Below are 18,847 nucleotides of genomic sequence, written 5' to 3' on the forward strand. Positions count from 1 at the left end.
ACCGCGAAGGGTCAATAAGGTGGGACCGCAAAAGGGTCAATAAGAATGGGACCGTGATAAGTCAATAAGGTGGGACCGCAAAGGGTCAATAAAAGTGGGACCGTGAAGGGTTAATAAGGTGGGACCGCGAAGGGTCAATAAAAGTGGGACCGTGAAGGGCCAATAAGAGTGGACCGCAATGGGTCAATAAAAGTAGACCGCGATGGGTCAATAAAAGTGGACCGCGATGGGTCAATAAGAATGGGACTGCGATAGGTCAATAAGGTGGAACCGCGAAAGGTCAATAAAAGTGGGACTGTGAAGGGTCAATAAGGTGGGACCGCGAAGGGTCAATAAGAGCAGAACCGTGAAGGGCCAATAAGAGCGGGACCGTGAAGGGCCAATAAGAGTGGACCGCGATGTGTCAATAAGAGCAGACCGCAATGGGTTAATAAGAATGGACCGCAAAGGGTCAATAAAAGTGGACCGCGATGGGTCAATAAGAGGGGACCACAATGATGGCTTGCTTCGAATGTAGGAATCCGAGCCATAGGGATACGATGATCCAGCCATGGGACACAATGATGGCTTGTTTCGAGTGTAGGATCTCGAGGTCTTCTCAGATGTAGGATTCCGAGAGTCTGCGGATTGCTCGAGTGTAGGATCTCGAGAACTCCTCAGATGTAGGATTCTGAGAGTTTGCTAATTGCTCGAGTGTAGGATCTCGAAGGCTTCTCAGATGTAGGATTCTGAGAGTCTGATTACCATTTGATGGGAATTCTGGACCAATGGTTAATGACGACTCGGGTATAGAATCCCGGTTAGCAAGGCTTTTGAGAAGGACTTGTGCTGGGTGTAGGATCCCGATAACTTAGGAGTATAAGGATGATGTGCATCGGGTGTAGGAACCTGAGCGCCGAAACATGAAGATGATGTGTATCAGGTGTAGGAACCCGAAGTATGAGAATAATGTGCATCGGGTGTAAGATCCCGAGACTCTTTGAATAATAAGCTCATATGGGTTTTAAGTCTTGAAACATTCCTTCACTAGGGACGATTAATCAGGTGCCAGGTTCTGAGATCTTTTGGAAGGTCAGTATTTTGGAAAATGGTTACTCTGCTGAGGGTGATCAATCGGGTGCGAGACCACGAGATTCTTCTAGAAAGTGTCCTCAAGTGTAGGGTTTATAATTATTCCACTAGGGATTATCGATCGGGAACAAAATTCTGAGTTTCTTTGGCTGTCCATAGATCACCCTCTTTGAGACTCAACAACCAATGCATCAATTGCTTCCTGGGGTCAACTGCCACAACTTCAAAGTATGTAAATCTGTGCATGGGGGCCAGCTGCCCCAGTTTCAAAATATGTCTAAATAAGAATGGCTCAGTCAATGATGCAAAAGAATTATTCAGAAGTTTATTCAACCAGGCAAGTATGAGTGAATGGTGCTCTATTGCTATATGTATGCATGTTGCTACCTAAGATGCTAAAATGCAGTGATATGTTGTTAGGTGTGCATAATGATGCATGAATGCAAAGATGTATGCATGTTGCATGAGATGCCCTTCGTATTTCCTTTCTTATGCAATGCATAGGATGTATGGTAATGCATGAATCTTTTCTCCTTCCAACATGCTTGTAATCAAAAACCCAATCTTTGATCTCGGGTGTGCCTTCAAATTCCAAGTTGCTGCTGATTCTGGCGATGTTTCCAATTCCAAAAGGTGCTCAAAACTTGCCTCAGTGTTTACATGCCACTGGTCATGACCCTATTTTCGACTTTTATTCTGTCCTAAAAGCTCTTGAATTTGCTCCAATGGAACTAAAAAACTGCCTAGTTTCGATCCTCATCCACTGATCTTGGCTATGTTTTCATCATGTACTCCGATATGACGGCATCGGAATCAGTCCAAACAAAACTTAACCCAAAATCTGCCCCAATTACCATCGTTTGTTACTAATATTGGCTTCAAATTTGGCTTCGACACAAAGGCACCCAAATCAGCGTCACTGGAACTCAACATGGAGTTTGCATCATTTAGGTGCATCTGTAACTATTCTTGACCATTTTACCTGTCTTTCACAAGGATCCTCTTTTGGCGAATGTGTCAGTGATTAAGCCCTTTTGACCATCCGTCCTCCTTTTGGAGCTTTTGAAGAATGGAATTTTTTCTTTTTTATTTTTTTCTTTTTATTTTTTTTTTCTGGATGGAGGAATGAATTATGAATGATCATGCATTTAGGACATCAACTTGCTAAATCAAAAGGCCATATGCACCAAATAGATGTTTTACTGTGTTCACATGCTATTTCAACGGAAAATTTTGTACCAGTATTCGAGAACCCTATGATGATGGTGCTAACTTTTCGAACTGAATAGCTGATTTTCTTCTTTCACCAATTGCCCCAGTTTTATTGGGGGACTATTCGTCTACCTTGTTCTGCCGTGAAACCATTGGGAACCTCTTGTTTAATGATTGCCCCTAATTCAGCCAAGTCCGACCCATGTTTTGATCTTAAGATGGTCTTTAAGACTCGGGACAAAAAGTAGGCTTAGGAATATAAGTTTTCAAAATAAAGGGGAAACCAAGGCTCAAAAATCCCATCCCCTCATAACGTTTGCCCCAGTTTGGGGTTTCCGCAAGGTATTGACCGAACTTGTCATGTGAACAAGCTGCCTACGTACCTTTTCAGGATCATGTCATTACGTAGTTCAGACACAATATTGCGTCTGACAAATCATTTGATACAACAATGTATACCAATCTGGTCAGGAATTTCATTTGGACTGTAATGCAGGCTAGGGGTTTGGGTTAAAGAAGAAAATGGTTAAATAAGGCTCAAAATCGTCGATTTTATCAAGGATAATTTGGTCAAAGATCACATGTGTAGTATGTCCCTTACTTTTCTTTCTTCTTCCTTTTTTTATTCCTTCTCTTTTACCGCAACTTTTGCTTTTCCTTTTATGAAGGAATCTTAATTTCATTTTCATTTGAATACCATTTGGGACTGATCATTTTCTTAAAACTGCCCCAATGTGGGGTGTGATCTTTTGACGGGTTAAGAATTGAATTTTTCAGGCTCAAAAAGGGTTTTGCAAGGGGTTTCTTCTTTGCCTTTCTTTTGGGTAGTAGAAAAAAATAGCCTGCCATCCTTTTGGTAATGATTATTGTCTCAAATGACTTGTCAAATGCTAAGGTATCCAAACCCGAGTTAAATTTCTGGTGAACTGACTTTTAAGAAAAAATAGTTTAACAATCAAGCTCAAGTGGGTTAACAAATGGTAAATCAATATTGGGTTCTTTTTAGGGATAATTGATCGGCCAAAGATGGCCATCTATCATTCGATCAAAACATGATTAGCGGACTGACATGAGATTCATGGAACCAACATATATTTTACTGAGGCTTTCAGAACTTCTTCGTAGTATTTGAACTCATGGAGTGACGAACATTGTTTCATCTTCCTTTATTTTCGTCTCTTAGCTTGAATTTTTCATAACTAACATCTGCTTTTAGTTCACGAATACTGGTATTTTATTTTCCTTATCTCTGCATGAAACACGAGTAAACAAAATTTTGGACATTGAACTCTCGATGCTAGTGATATACGAAAATGCATAATTTCATTTCTTTGATAGAAAAGGAAATTTCGGAGACAAAAGCTTTAATAAATTGCAACAAAAGAAAGAAGAAAACAAAAGAAAATAAAAGCATCCCTGAAAGGGGCGAACAATCAAAAGCTTGCCACTTGTATTTCTCTGTTTCCATGGTCAAAAAGTAAACCCATTTATTCAGACTATATGCGGAATATCTCTAGTTCAAAACTTATTGTACTTCTCTAACTGAACTTCAAAATATTCTTTTAATGTTGCACAACAGGCTCCTCCACGTCAATTGCCAATAGACCCAAATCTCTTAAGGTTTGTACTTTATGCTTGAAATGTCAACATTTCTCGATTGAATGACCTATTGCCCCAGAATGATACTCGCATCGAGCATTTGGGTCGTACCACCTTGGGAAAGGGGATTGTAGAAACAATCCTGGTATTGGTGCAACCATTTGAATTTCCACCAATTGCGGGAACAATTCTGCATAAGTCATCGGAATAGGTTGAACTTCTTTTCTCTTTCTTTCCATCAGGGGGCTCCCTTCCGTGTCCTGAACATTCAGCTGCCTTGAAATAGGCTTAGGTCCAAAGGAAACTGTTTGGGGTTGCGCACCTGAATGCACTATCTGATGGACTGTGGGCTTATAAGCAAAATTCTTATTTTTCCATCGGGTCTTACCCTCTTGGTAATGATGCCCCTGAATCATCTGTGCTTCCTCGTCTTTCTTCCTCTTACTCGGATCAGTTTCTGCATCACCACTTTTGGTTCTTCTGACTTTGATGGCCGTTTCAATTCTCTCTCCAGTAGAAACAATATCCATAAAATCATGTGGGGTTGCCCCTAGGAGATGTCCGAAGTAGGGATCTTTCAATGTATTCACAAATAGGGAGATAGCCTCCCTATCTTCCACTGGAGGGCTCACTTGGATGGACATGTCCCTCCATCTATATGCATATTCTCTGAATGTTTCGTTAGGTTTCATTTGCATGCTTTGTAGGGTCATGCGATCAGGTGCCATTTCTATCACGTGGCGGTATTGAGCTATGAAGGAATTTGCCAGATCTTTCCAAGTACGGATTCGAGCTCGATCCTGCTGAATGTACCATCTGATAGCTGCTCCAGTCAAACTATCTTGAAAGCAATGCATCATCAACCTCTCATCATCGGCGTGTGCAGCCATTTTCTGGCAATAAAGGCGCAAATGGGTTCGAGGACAGTGGGTTCCATCAAATTTTTTGAAATCCGGCATCTTGAATTTTGGCGGTAGAGTGACCTTTGGCACGAGGCAAAGGTCATTAGGATCAACGGAGTCAAATGTATTATACCCTTCAATTGCTTTCAAGCGCTCCTCCAATATGTCACAACGACGCTCAGACTCAGATCTATTTATCCCCATATTAGGAGTTGCTAACGGGGAAGTCCCTGCCACTGGAAACCCCTGTGCTGGCACAGTTAGGATGAATGGAGGTATATTTGGCATTGGATCCCCCATGACGCCCGGTGGTGGAGCTGATGTTTGTCCATGATTTAGGGTGAACCCTGGAGGGTGAATAGGGTCCGTATCTGTCTCAGGATCATTCTGTACCGCTTTTTCTTTGTTCATCAATAATTCCATAATTTTGCTCATTTTCTCAATCAATTCTTCTTGTCCTTGTTCTATTCCCAGGACCTTATTTTCTAGTTGTTCACTCATTTCCCTTGCCTTTTGCCTAGTATTGTACGGGTGCGTAGTGGTCTCAATATTGCTTTCAATTATTCAGACAGCTTCTTTCCTTGAGAGAGCTGTGGACCAAAACTTTCTTTTTAGAACCGAATGCATGATTATGTAATGCATGAATGTGTGAGTATTTAATGCATGACCATGGGATGCAATAAGTGTTTATGCATGAATGTAACTTAGCGCACAAATACATACAAATAGGGATATGAACATGTATGCAACCCATCGTGTATTGCTATGTGTGAAATTACGCATGAATGCATGAATGCAAAGTAACCTAAATAGCTATTTTTCCAGAATTCTAGAAAAATTCCACTAACGAAACATTTCAAGATTAAAATGACCATTGATGGGCCATGATTTCAATTCAATTTCTTCCCTTAACCATTCCTTTGCTAATTAACGGTCCATGTACCTCAGGTTCTATGAAGGGTCAGATTATGTTCTGAGGTTGGGGTTGACCTAGGCTAGTCAACCTGTTGGATTCATTCAATATGGACTTGTTAACTTTAGTGTGCACTTGGACTTCAAATATTTTAAATTATGGGCTTTGACCTATTTCATGATGAGCTAAGGCCCTAGTTGAAAAGGAATTGGGTTTGGATTACTTGAAAAAATGTTGGCCCAAATTTTTAGGCAATGGGGTTGAAGCCCTCTTTTGAAATCTAGGTTTGACCCTTTTTGAAAATTAGGCCTGGGCCTAGCTTTTGCTTAGGAAAAGGTTGGGCCCAAGTTTGTTTTTAAAGAATTGGGCCCAAGTTATTTGGAAAGGGTTGGGCCGACCCATAGAATGCTTGGGCCAAGTTCTTCACTCTTTGAAAGGATGGGTCATGGTCTCATTATTGGGCTTTTTCAGAATACTGGCTAAGTAGTATGTAAGTCTAACATGAATGCAAAATGCATGATATAATACAAAGTATCTCACAACATATATACAACATACTATACATGGAGTAGGATGTGGTTCCTGTCCCAACCCAGGGTAGGTACGTATATACAGGGTTCTTCATGACTCTATCCTAATTAGGGAAGACTATAGACAAGTACGTGTGGGTAGACTCTAATCCCTATTGATAAAAAGGTTCCCAATCTGAACCCTATCTTCACCCAATGGGCTTGGACAAAGTTCAAACTGAGCGGAGTGGTTCGCGCGCCCCCAAGGACCTTGTCCCATGAGGGCTAACGGTACTGTGCTCCTTTCTAATCCTAAAGGGTGAAGCCCGGGTAGAGGGCTAGTGAGAGTGTGTGATTCCAGATTTAGCCTAATCTCGTTATCCCCACATTTATTCACATGCTATTAAAAATATGAAAACAAGATATCTACACTTAATATATTTATTCAAAAGATACGGAAACACAATATATGCAATTAATATGTTTATTCAAAAAATTTGGAAACAAAATATTTTTAGTTAATATGCTTTAAAAAAAATATGGAAACAAAATATTTACGATTAGTATACAAAATATCTATAATTAATATGCTTATTCAAAATATCTACAATTAATATGCTTATTCAGAATATTTGGAAACAAAATATCTACAATTAATATTAAAAAAAAGTTAGGAAAAAAAATATATTTTTAATTAATTAAGGTTGTTTGTAAATTACGGAAATAAAATATTTACAATTAATCAAGGTTATTTATGAATTAATATATTCACAAAATAAGGAGTAATTAAAAGATTCATTAAATTTGAACTTGGGATAATTTCTATTTAATTACTGGCTCGACTCTCTAATCTCCCCAACGGAGTCGCCAAGCTGTCGCGACGTCCCAGGAGCGAGTGTGCCCCGGGCGGCGAAATCAAAATCAATTGTAGTTTTCAAGGAAAAATATGGAATGTTGGAGTCATCACTAACCTTTAGTGCGGTTAGAACACATGATTACTACCTCGTTAGAGGTAGAATGGGTCTACATTACCAGACCTGGGGTCGGGAGTTCGGTTACGCGAGGGAAAGGTACGAACACCCCCTACGCGCCCGTTCTTACGAACGGTACCTAACTAATTCGAAATTATCCCTAAGTCAATCTAATAAGTCTTTAAATTACTCCTTTTATGAATTTATAAATATACATGAAAAATAAATAAATAAATAAATAAATAAATGTAATATATATATATATATATATATATATATATATATATATTCCCTTAGAGCTAAAGGTACGTAAAGTCTGAAGGCTCATACCCCCGCATTAAAATCATAGGGATAAAAATCAAGAAAATATTTAAGAAAATACACTCCCAAATTGTGAAATTGTATATAAAATTTTTATAGGAAAATACTAGTATGAGAGGTTTTAATATATATCAATAAGATAATAACTTAAAATATTAAATTATCACAATGCATATAATAATAATAATAATAATAATAATAATAATAATAATAATAATAATAATAAGCATATCTGTTAAAATATTACTACTGTCAAAATAGGTAATAAAATACCATATATATATATATATATATATATATATATATTAAAACACTCAAGATACTATACAGGGTAATACCATCTATAAAAAAATGCCTTAATAAGTGAAACTAAATAATAATTATACCATAATGTTCCATACAGTATCATACTAAATATAGTAGCAAAACGTATACCAAAACTCTAAACTTGCCATAATGATTGATACCTTTATATGTAAATATAATAAAATATTAGAATACTAATACTAACTATCCTAAAATATTAATATGAGTATACATAATATATATAATAAAGAAAACCCTAAATAATTAAAACTGGACATACATTAATGATGAAAACCCTAAATAGCCATAAACATATGGATATTAAAGACACCCTTAAGTAAATAATTACCATACCTATTCTAACTATGTATGCAATAATGATATTAACAATTCCACGAATAAAACGAAATTAAACTTTAAATATCTAAATAAATCTCAACTATAAAAATTCCACAAGGCAATTAACTTATCTAAATAATACAACCAAAACTTATCATAAATACTAAATATTAAACTAACTATAAAAATCATAAAAACCTACATACCGGAGAGGGGTACAGCCGGAGTTGCTGCTTCTGCTGCTGCTTGGCGCCGGACTGACAGAGGGATGGCTGGAACAGGGAGTTCCCGGGTGGCCGGAGATGGAGTTGCAGAGGAAGGTCGCCGGTGTTGCTCGTGTCGATGGGTTGTCACGGTTGTGTTGCCGAGACTGGTGCGAACGGTGACTGGCCGGAGCAGAAGATGATGGCCGAAATCTTGGGAACGTGGCCTCGTGTGTTGCCTGGGCAGAGGTGAGTCGCCGGAGCTATGGGAGGCTGGGTGTTTTCCAGAGGGGTATCGCGCGGGTGTTGTAGCTCGGCTGGGTGATGGCTAGCGGCTATGCAACAAGCGACGGACTGACGGCAACAGGATTCCTGTGTGCTCTGTTTTCTGTTGCTGCCCGCCGGAACTGATGAGGGAGTAGACCGCAGTGGCTCTATGCCGGGTGGCCGTGGAGTGGATGGGAGTGTGGTGCTGGTGAGGCTATTGGTCAGAGCATCGGTGGCTGTTGAAGTGGAAGGGATTGGAGGAAGGATGGCCGGGTATTTCTGTGGTCGGCAACAGAGCAGAGTGAGTTTGGGAGCGAGCTGAGAGGTTGAGGGAAGGACAGAGGGGGCTCGGGATGGAGAGAGTTCAGCGAGAGAGGGAGGCTGGGAAAAACAGCGAGAATAAGAGAGGCTGGAAGAGAGGGGGTTCAAGCTTAGGTTTTTTTTTTTTCGTTTCACTTGGCCCCCGACTGTGTGAGAAGGAGAGGGAGAGAAGAGAGATGTGCGCCCCCTTTTGGATGTTGAGAATGCAGCCTATAAATAGGCTTCCATCCCCCAAAACCCTAATAAAAAATAATATTAATAATAATGATAATAAAAATAATAAATAATAATAATAATAATTGTGGTAAGAATAATAATGATAACAATAAAAATAAGGAAATAATAATAATAATAATAATAATAATAATAATAATAATAAATAAATAAATAAATAAATAAATAAATAATAGTGATAATAATAAATTACTTATAACAATATAGGAAAATAAATAATAATAATAATAATAATAATAATAATAATAAAATAATAGTAATAATAATATATTACTTATATCAATATAGGAAAATAATTAATAATGATAATAATAGTGAAAATAATAATAATAATAATAATATAAATAACAACAATAAAAATCATAGTAATAATAATAATAATAATAATAATAATAATAATAATAATAATAATAATAATGAAATAATAGTGATAATAGAATAATAATAATAAAAATAAGGAAATAATAATAATAATAATACAATGAGAAAGGACCCCTTATTCTATTTGACTAGGGTAAAAATAGGGTGTCTACAATGAATACAAAATATGCTTTAGGAACCTTGAGGACCATTATGTTATGAGCACGGTACTGTTGCTAGGAATTATACATGTGGCCATGTGCGCCCACACTATACTGCGAGAGTGGTGTGGGTGGTTTCAACCGATTAGCCTCGGTAGAGGGTGTACCTTACTTGGAAGCCTGGACTTTCAGGACATGGTAGGGCAATCAGAGCATACAAGCAATTGCAGATGCCTGTGTGGACAGTGTTAGATGTGGATGTATGTTTGACTTTGTCTGGGCTGATTACCCTAGGCTTAGTCCAGCCTTCGGGTAGCACAACCCTGACCACGGGGGTTTGTACATGGCGGTTAGTCCCAAGAGGTGTCTTTTATGCATATATGTATATTTATATAAATGATGTTATGTGATTAATGAACTGTTTATGTCAAGAAAATGAAACGAGTATTTTCAACTGTATAAGTATGTATGATGTAAAGACAGTTATTTTCGGTTATATAAAGAATGGATGTTTTCTGTAAACAATAATGCATGCTGCCCACACACTGATATTAACTTGATCACCCTTACTGAGAAGTGTCTCACCCCAATATACAAATAATATTTTCAGGAAATAATAGGTATCGTGCTTAGCAGCGTCAGGGGGGTGAAAGTTAGAATAATCTTTTTGGGAAGATTCGTATGATTTCAGGGTATGTAAGTTATGTTGTAAGTTAATGGATATGTATTATGGTTGTTTAGACCGAACTAGTTGTCCAGTTTTGGGTCGGATTGTAATATGGATGTTTGGGAAACCTTTATGTATGAAAGAACTTAGAACTCTAGTAATGTATATATGGAGAATGTTTCAGTACTTCCGCTGCATTTTTATTGTTATGAGATAGTATCAGGTACACAGATGTCACTAAAGTAGCACCCCGGGCCCACGAGGGGTTTGGGGCATTACATGCATATTGCCGTACCACGCTAAATCCGTGTTTTTTTTTTTTTTTTGTTTAATCTATCTCTGTGTTTTTCTGTACTATTCATCATAATTGTCGCACGTTTCACAATAATTTGGGTATTTGTGAGAAAGAGATTGAGATCCTATGTTGGGAGAGATCTTGAATTTATATTTGTATTATATTTGGATAAGATGTAATATAAAATTGTACCAAAAATTTATCCAAATTCGCCCAAATTTAAATCCAAAGTCTAAAATTCATGCTCCCAAGTACAGAGATGGTAACAGATTTTCAAACTTCACAGAATTCCATGAAGACAAAACTATAATATTGTGTTTGGGAGAATGGATTTCAGTCCTTAAATTTAAATTTAGATTTAAATTTGGATTTGGACAAAAATCAATATAGTTTTGTATTATATTTTCTCCAAATCTAATGTCTCTCACAAACATAGGGTGAATGATCTTTATCCCCGACTCCATTCTCTCCCAAAGCTTTGGTAATTCCATTCTATATTTACACTATGTTTTGGACCATGGATTTTAGACATTACATCTAGATTTGAGTTGATTTGATTTCAATATAATTTTATATTACATCTCATTAAAATTCAATAGAAATCAAGTAGCCCTCTTCAAAAGTAGGGTTAGTGGTTTTTAATTACTATAATAAAATATATAGACACCTAAACATGTTCAATATATCCCATCTCAAGCTGCACGGATGATGAACTCAAATATGCAAATGAAACAGTAACGAAGACTCTTCTTCAGTTCCAAGCAAACCAACATGAAAGAACTAATAACTTCTTCTCTCAGTAATATTTATTCACCTAGCTAGTTAAACAAGAGGCATCTTGATGAAATTATAGCACATGATGAGTGCAACATGTGGCCTATATCATTGCCCTTGTTTTCATTCTCCTAAGGAAGAAGTAGGCCATTGCTCGATACCCAAGAATCATCACCATCATGGCTCCCACTTCCATTCCACCCCAGCCATGTCTCTGTCCCTTGGTGAAGTCAGACTCACAAGAGCCTGCCGCGGAGCCAAAACTTGAGCATCCATACTGAATCTCTAGGAGCAGTCGGTACGTGTGGTGATTGAAAGAGAGATAGCGAATCCATGACATGAAGGACGGAACATTCTGCACCCATACATTGCAAGGTAAACAAGGTTGATCATTGTTACAAGTAGTTCTTACAGATATGCACCCTACTGCTTCGTTAAAGCCTAGGCAACCCCGAGTTTGCTTAGAGGAATTAAATGGCCGGGTTAAGTGGTTATACCTGGATAAAAAATCCGCCAGATAACATGAATGTCATCACTGTAACAGATGCCAGTGTTGTTGCTTTCTTCACATCCATGAATGCTGCACCTATGGCGAGTCCTAGGCCCTGGAATTTTTGGACTCTAAAACTTAGAAGCATTAAAAAGAAAATGAACTTCTATGCAGAGGACAAGTATTAGTTAGTATTGCAAGGACTAGTCCTTCTAGCATGACAGTTTTAAAGAAAAAACATATGATAGATATGTTACCTGAGCTGCCGCGATGCTAAGAAAAATGGTAAGCATACAGAGAAAAAATGCGGTGAAGCTTGGTTTCAGGCCTACCATGAAATATACTACCACCAGGAACATGACAGGCAGTATGAGATCCAAAAGAAGGTCACTTGCATTTCTGGCAATAAAATATGCACTGAGCTTGTACATGTCCACCGATTGCTCTTTAGCTAGTATAGCCCTTTCTTGGGGGAATGTAAAAATGGCTGTAAAAAGGGGCAAGAAACCCCAAAATACTGAAATGAAAAAAAGCAGTGCTGCCTGCATGTGTTTCAAAATCGGAATAATAAGAATTTCTATAATGGATGGAAAAACAAAATAGTTCCAATCAAAGTGAGTCACACATGCCTGATCGTGGAGTCGCTTGGGAGAGGAAGCATCGGAATGCCACCAAAGCAATCCAATAATTATAGCAGTGGATATAACTTGGATTATACGAATACCGCTCAAGTATTCATGGCACCTAACCTTGAGCCCCCTTCTAAAAAGAATTGAAACCTGTTCCCACCAGCTTGCTCCCCATTCCCTTGAATTTGATCTTCCCTGCAGCTTGTGCACACCCTGCTTCAGCATGGGTTTCAGGAGCTGCATTTTTTCCTCATTTGCTACTCTTGCTTCATGAGCCCCAACAAGATACTGCAGGAGAAGAACAAAACATCAAAGATAAAGATTGTCATAAAAAGAACTAGTTGATCAGTTTCAAGACATAGATACAGACCTCATGAACATCCACTGGGGAGGGCCCTTCATTTTTAATTTTAAAATTTTTACATCTGGGTAAGACATTATCTCCCAATTCCATTGGAACAGACTTGTCGTTTATGTTTCCATTTGCAAGGTCGATGAGAAATTCAGCTGGGTTCATTGCTATAAGTGGAGAACAACCAATAGAAGAGAAATATGGCATTGCTTCTGAGGCTTTTCCAAAATACAAGGAGCTTCCTTTACCCAAGAGAATCAACTTGTCAAACTTACTGAACAGCCTACTTGATGGCTGATGAATCGTAGTCACCACAGTCTTTCCAGCCTGTGTTAAAAGAAAAAGTTATATTGCTAAGTAAGAATACACAACTGTTTAATTTTGGACTTTTCCCAGAACTAGTTAAATAATGGAAGTGTTTCATTACCCCTGCAATGTTTTGCAGCATCTGAACAATTCGAAGCGCAGTGGTTGAATCCAAACCAGATGTCGGTTCGTCTAGAAACAGAAGATCTGGATTGAGGAGGATCTCATTGCCAATGCAGACCCTTTTTCTCTCACCACCAGAAATCCCTCTCAAGAATGCACCACCAATTATTGTATTTTGGCACCTGAAATCATGTAAATAATGGTAAGCCTTCTTCCTCAATCCTCATCTACGGACAGCTGATGAGTTTTTCGGGTAAGCACAAAGATGAGCGGTGTCTTCACAAGGGAGTGAAACATATCAGCTTTTAATTTTGGAGCGAAATAGACAAAAGTCTTAACTGTTAGTTATCCAGTTGCAACAAATACTATACTCCGCAAGGTGCAGTAGTATCAAGCATCCGTTTGGAATTACATGGTCATTTTCTAACAGTTGTATACTCTTCTTCTTTTTTTTTTAACGAAAGAAAAGAAAAAGAAAAAAAGAAGAGAGTATACAACAGTGGTATACTCATTCTGAGAAAACTACTAGTTTCCTCTCAGGGTCAATAAATGTAGTTTTGTTAGGTCTGATCACATCCTTGCCAACACCATATTTTGAAACTCCTAAAACAATCGAGGACGATCAAACATCAAGTTTCAGCTATCATGTACTGGTTTTCAAGCAAGTATAACTCAAGGAATCACCTTTCAAGGCCAAGATCACTAATGACATTCTTGGCTCTGTCCTTTTTCTGTTCTCGGGTTAATGTGCTGGGAAGGCGGAGCAAAGCAGCATATGTTAAAGTTTCCTTGACTGTGAGATGGGGAAATGCAAAGTCATCTTGCAGCACAAAACCAATCCTGTCATGCGCAATAATACGTCACCCTAGTTACTATTCAATGCATGATTTACCCAAAAGAAAACAAAAAGAACAATTCAATACATTTGTTATGCATTTAAGCAAATCCTACAAAATATGAACACTAATTAGAAACATACAATCTGCATACGCAGGATCTCGTACCTCCGCTTTAGTGACTTGTTATAGGGTTGGTCATTGTAAGTGATTGCACCACTATTAAATTTAACTCTTCCACTGAGAAGATTAAGTAGAGTTGTTTTCCCACCTCCTGACGGTCCCATGAGGGCAAGAACCTCTCCTGGATTTACAGAACCGGTGATTCCATGCAGCATGAACTTCTTTGCATCTGAGTTTCTCATACCCTTGACTTCTACCTTGTACCTCACATCCTGGAACTGCAGCACAAGCATTGAAAATTATTCCAATCCATAACTTTTTTTTTCCTGGGCTTCATGCACAGAACAAGAATGGTATGTTGCATCTCTCTTGTATAAAAATTTAATCTGTTTGATAATTACTTTGAGACTTATTGGTAAAGTAGGTTCGATATGAATTTTCCTCCAACTGCTTGAATCTGCATCCTCCTCTTGACCAGGCACAGAATGATCAGTTGCAGTCTCTTCTGGGTGAAAAAGAAAAAGGATTATTTTGATTACTATCAGATTTTACCAATCAAAAGATTTCTTAAATAGATAATAGTGACAGTGCTGGGATCAACCCCATTTTTCATAATGTTCTACATAGAAAGCTCATTATTTGCTGTGAAGACCGGAAGAAATTTAAACTGGAAGTCGTCTGCAGCACCCCATGGGAGGACAGAACAAAAATAGTCATGGAAATGAAATGAAGAATGAAGCAGTTTGATGATTAAAACTGGTAGCAGAAAACCCTTTAACCAAAAACCAAAATTTGAGAACAAACTGATGAACTTTTAAGGGGTGTGCTATTCTAACAATCACGATAACAAATTATAATAACTCATATCGACTACACTTCCTGTTGTGATGCTGCCATTAGTTTCTTACCATGCTTAGGAGTCTGCAGTCTCAGGATGTGCGAGACGTCATCTCGAGGCAAGCTGTCGGTGTCAAATGAGTCTTCCTCATCAAGGTTTTGGGCAACATTACTAGTTAGTTCATCTATATTGATTAAGAATTGGGTGTTCAATGACTTTGTCTTGCTAATAGTTTTAATCCTTGGTGATCCTATTTTTATCTCAAAGCTTCCCGTTCTACGAATTGTAATTCCTGCCTCTTGCTTGACAATTTCTGATTGATTCTCACTAAAACTTTTCCTGGTCAATTGGCTCGCAGGTAAAACAATGGCTTCTTTGATACGTGCTCTGGATGCAGCCTCAATAGCTCTATCAAAGTTCCTCAATTGCTCCAAATTGGTTTCTCTCTGTACCTCCATCTGTGTTGGAACGAATTCTGAAAATAAAGTGAAAACAAAGTTAATCAAGCGCTGAGTAGTCTAGCCAGGGGAAACTAATAAAAGAAAATGAAAGATACGTGGAATAAATGAATGGAGAAATGGAAGACTACTTGTGAGCTGCACTTAATTGACAATTCCAGATAAAAGAAATGAGAGCTACTTCCAAATCAGTGAGTTAAAAATGCTGAGAAATGGATGGTTATATAGACCAATTTTCTAGCAGCACCGCCGTATTCAATAAATGCAAGCTGACAGATGTGTCCAACGACAGCCGGATCTCAGTTGTCCATGTCAAGCTATGATCTGCAGGGCTAAACAGACATTACTTGTTTAAATTCAGAAAGCCAAGATTTCTTTTCATGGATTGGAAAGTGATCATCTTTCCATGAAGCAGACAGAAGAAAGAAAGAAAGAAAGGAGAAAGGTGAAACAAGATGTTAACTGGTCTGTAGTACAGAAATTAAACAGTGTAAAGGAGTAAAATGTACCTTTAAATACTGGTATATAGGACCAGCAACTATTGGGCGGTGCCTGAGATGCTAGGGCAGCAGTTCATGACCTGAGAACATGGGGTCTTGTACTTGATTGGCGCACGTGCCTGCTCTACCTTCTGCCTTTCTCATTTTGTATGTGTCATGCATGCAATTGGGCAAGGTTGTTGCAACGGCAAGGTTGTCACTGTGTGATCAAAAGGTCACGTGTTCGAGACGTATAAATAGCCTCTTACAAAAAATACAAGGTAAGGTTGTCTACTATAGACTCATTATGGTCTGTTCCTTTCCAGACCCTACATACGCAAAAGCTTCGTGCACTGAGCTATCCTTTAATGTACGCATTGGGTTGAGCTAAAGCTAGCCCTTGACATGGGTCATCCATGCAAAAATTTTGTCATATTTTGGCACTAAAAATTTCCTTTGCAGGGTAAACTTAAGCTTCCATCTGTTGTGCTTTTATATAGAAATTAGAAAACACAACTCTGCTACTGAATTATACCCATGCCTGCAATGAGCAGTACTAAACAATTCACATCTTAATTCCTAGACTCTGCCTAAATGGGTATTTTAGGTCTCTTATTGAAGTTTCGGACTTCGATGTTGAAAGTCTCAAGTTTGAATTCTGCGAGGGAAAGCTAGTATGAGATGGGAAATCAACTGCTTCCCGTTGAGCCTATGCCCAATACAAGCTTTCACTAGTTGGCCATAAAAAGGATATCTCATGAATAATTGGAATGAAAGATGATTAAAATTTGTCTCCTCCTCCCTTAATATATATTATATATAATACACGCGTTCGTTGGTAAAGGTTGGGCGGATTCCAGTTACAGTTTGAGCATTTGTGCAATATGATTATACTCTTCGATCACTATATCTACTTTGTTGTTTTCACTTTTGATTCATGGCAAAAATTCTCTACTCAATCTATTGACGGTGGACATATATAGATGCGCACACACTAAGATCCAATCACATAAATCTTTAGTGTTTTATTGTATTCTCTTAATTTTTTTGTTTTGCTCATCCATCTGCTTAATTTGTCGTCACGCATGTTGTAGAGAACATTAATTTGCTCTGAATTTCAAGCAAATTAATGTGTATGTCAAGAAATTAGGCATTAATAATTACCCAACGTAATGTTTTGAAAACATTAGACACTTCTATATATGCTCACAGATTTTAGGTACACCTGCAGTTATCAAAACTTTTCATATAATGAAAAGAATTGGCACCAATACATATTAATCTAGCCCACTTGCGATGAAGATCATGCATATATGCATTTATTCACATTCATGAGTAGTCAATTTGAAACCGGTCCACTGCTTGCAGTTGGAAATCAGGACGACATATATAGTACCCAATATTGTTCAATGCTCAATCAAATGCCATGTACACTTTCCTAACACACAAATCTCTTTCAAAGGACACATTAATTCACCTAGCAGATTTGTTATATGATGATCACGCGTATTTCTTGTGGGCATGTTGAAAATGGTTTATATATGGATGGTGCTGGCTTTTTCACAAACTTCGTTTCCTTGGGCAGCTTGCAGGATGGTTGTGTGGCTGTAATTTCTCGATCGTTTGAACTGACGATGAGTTCGGATGTTGGCCTTTCAATCGAACTGGTCCATCAGAAAGCCTACTTTTCACATTGGATCCCCAATGAGAAGTCGTTGTCATCAGACGAGAGAAGAAACCTAACTTATATGATGCGAATGGCTGACATATGCTTATATACTACGCATGCAGAGTACTTAATCGATTGGTAGGTTGATATATGATCAGCTAGATATTATTATTATTATTCTTATTTAACTTGGTTTGTGTTGTACGTGTCCCTTCCTGAAAATTAGGTATGAATTAATAATTAATTAACCCATATCCATATATGCAGCATGCAGCTGCCATTCATATATACAGACCCACATAAATGTAATACATATGTAGATATATGGTTTGTGTGTATGTTATCTATATATATATATATATATATATATAGATATATATCCTTATTATCAGCATGAAGTTGGAGTATATTGTTGTGTTAATTGCATTTGTATTTATCGTTTGTTTGGTAGGAAAGAAATGGAGAGAAGAGAAAAGAAAATTTTAAGTTCCTCAATTCTACTTCTCTCATTTAAATGGAGAAAATAGAAAAGAAAACTTAATTATTTTCTATTTATTTCCCTCATTTGGTTCATGTGGACATGTGCAATATTGGAACCTAAGGTATGGTTAATTTAGTTAATTAACCAAATTAATCAAAATATTTCGGTTAAAGAATGTTGTTAACTGAACTAAATTGAAATTCCATATTAATTGAAATCAAAACCAACCGAACAAAATTTCGGTTGAATCGGTTAACCAATTTAATATTTTAATATATAAAAAATGTAAATAATATGTAAATATTTATAAAATTTATATATATATATATAATTTTAGTATATATATAATATATATAATTATTAATTATTAATTTAAATTTTTTGGTTAACCAAATATATTAAACTCAAAAACTGAAAACTAAAATTTAATGAAATAAAAATCAAACCGAATAAATTTTTAACCAAACTAAATCGACCAAATTTAATCAATTAATTTGGTTTACTCAGTTTTGACTGAATTATGCTCACTCATATCTGAACCTTGCAGTATTTTAGAAATGATTTTTATTTCATAGTTTCAAAGCTTATTTTAATCGCCCTATTATTTTTTTAATTGTCTAAAAATGCAATCTGAATTT

At 37.3% G+C, this 18,847-nt stretch overlaps 1 protein-coding gene across 1 annotated transcript; it reads right to left on the minus strand.

Annotated features, from left to right (window-relative positions):
- Positions 1–11,318: 11,318 nt before the first annotated feature.
- On the minus strand, positions 11,319–14,541 carry LOC131161965 (ABC transporter G family member 22-like). The gene is made up of 8 exons (XM_058118044.1): positions 14,330–14,541; positions 14,010–14,165; positions 13,324–13,507; positions 12,915–13,223; positions 12,541–12,832; positions 12,173–12,453; positions 11,923–12,030; positions 11,319–11,780 (listed from the first exon to the last, which is right to left on the minus strand). The coding sequence occupies exons 1-8, from the start codon at positions 14,524–14,526 to the stop codon at positions 11,529–11,531; spliced, it is 1,779 nt and encodes a 592-aa protein (XP_057974027.1). The 5' UTR covers positions 14,527–14,541; the 3' UTR covers positions 11,319–11,528.
- Between the last annotated feature and the right edge of the window lie 4,306 nt (positions 14,542–18,847).

The sequence above is a fragment of the Malania oleifera genome, chromosome 8, assembly GCF_029873635.1.
Source record: "Malania oleifera isolate guangnan ecotype guangnan chromosome 8, ASM2987363v1, whole genome shotgun sequence".
NCBI classification, from domain to species: domain Eukaryota; kingdom Viridiplantae; phylum Streptophyta; class Magnoliopsida; order Santalales; family Ximeniaceae; genus Malania; species Malania oleifera.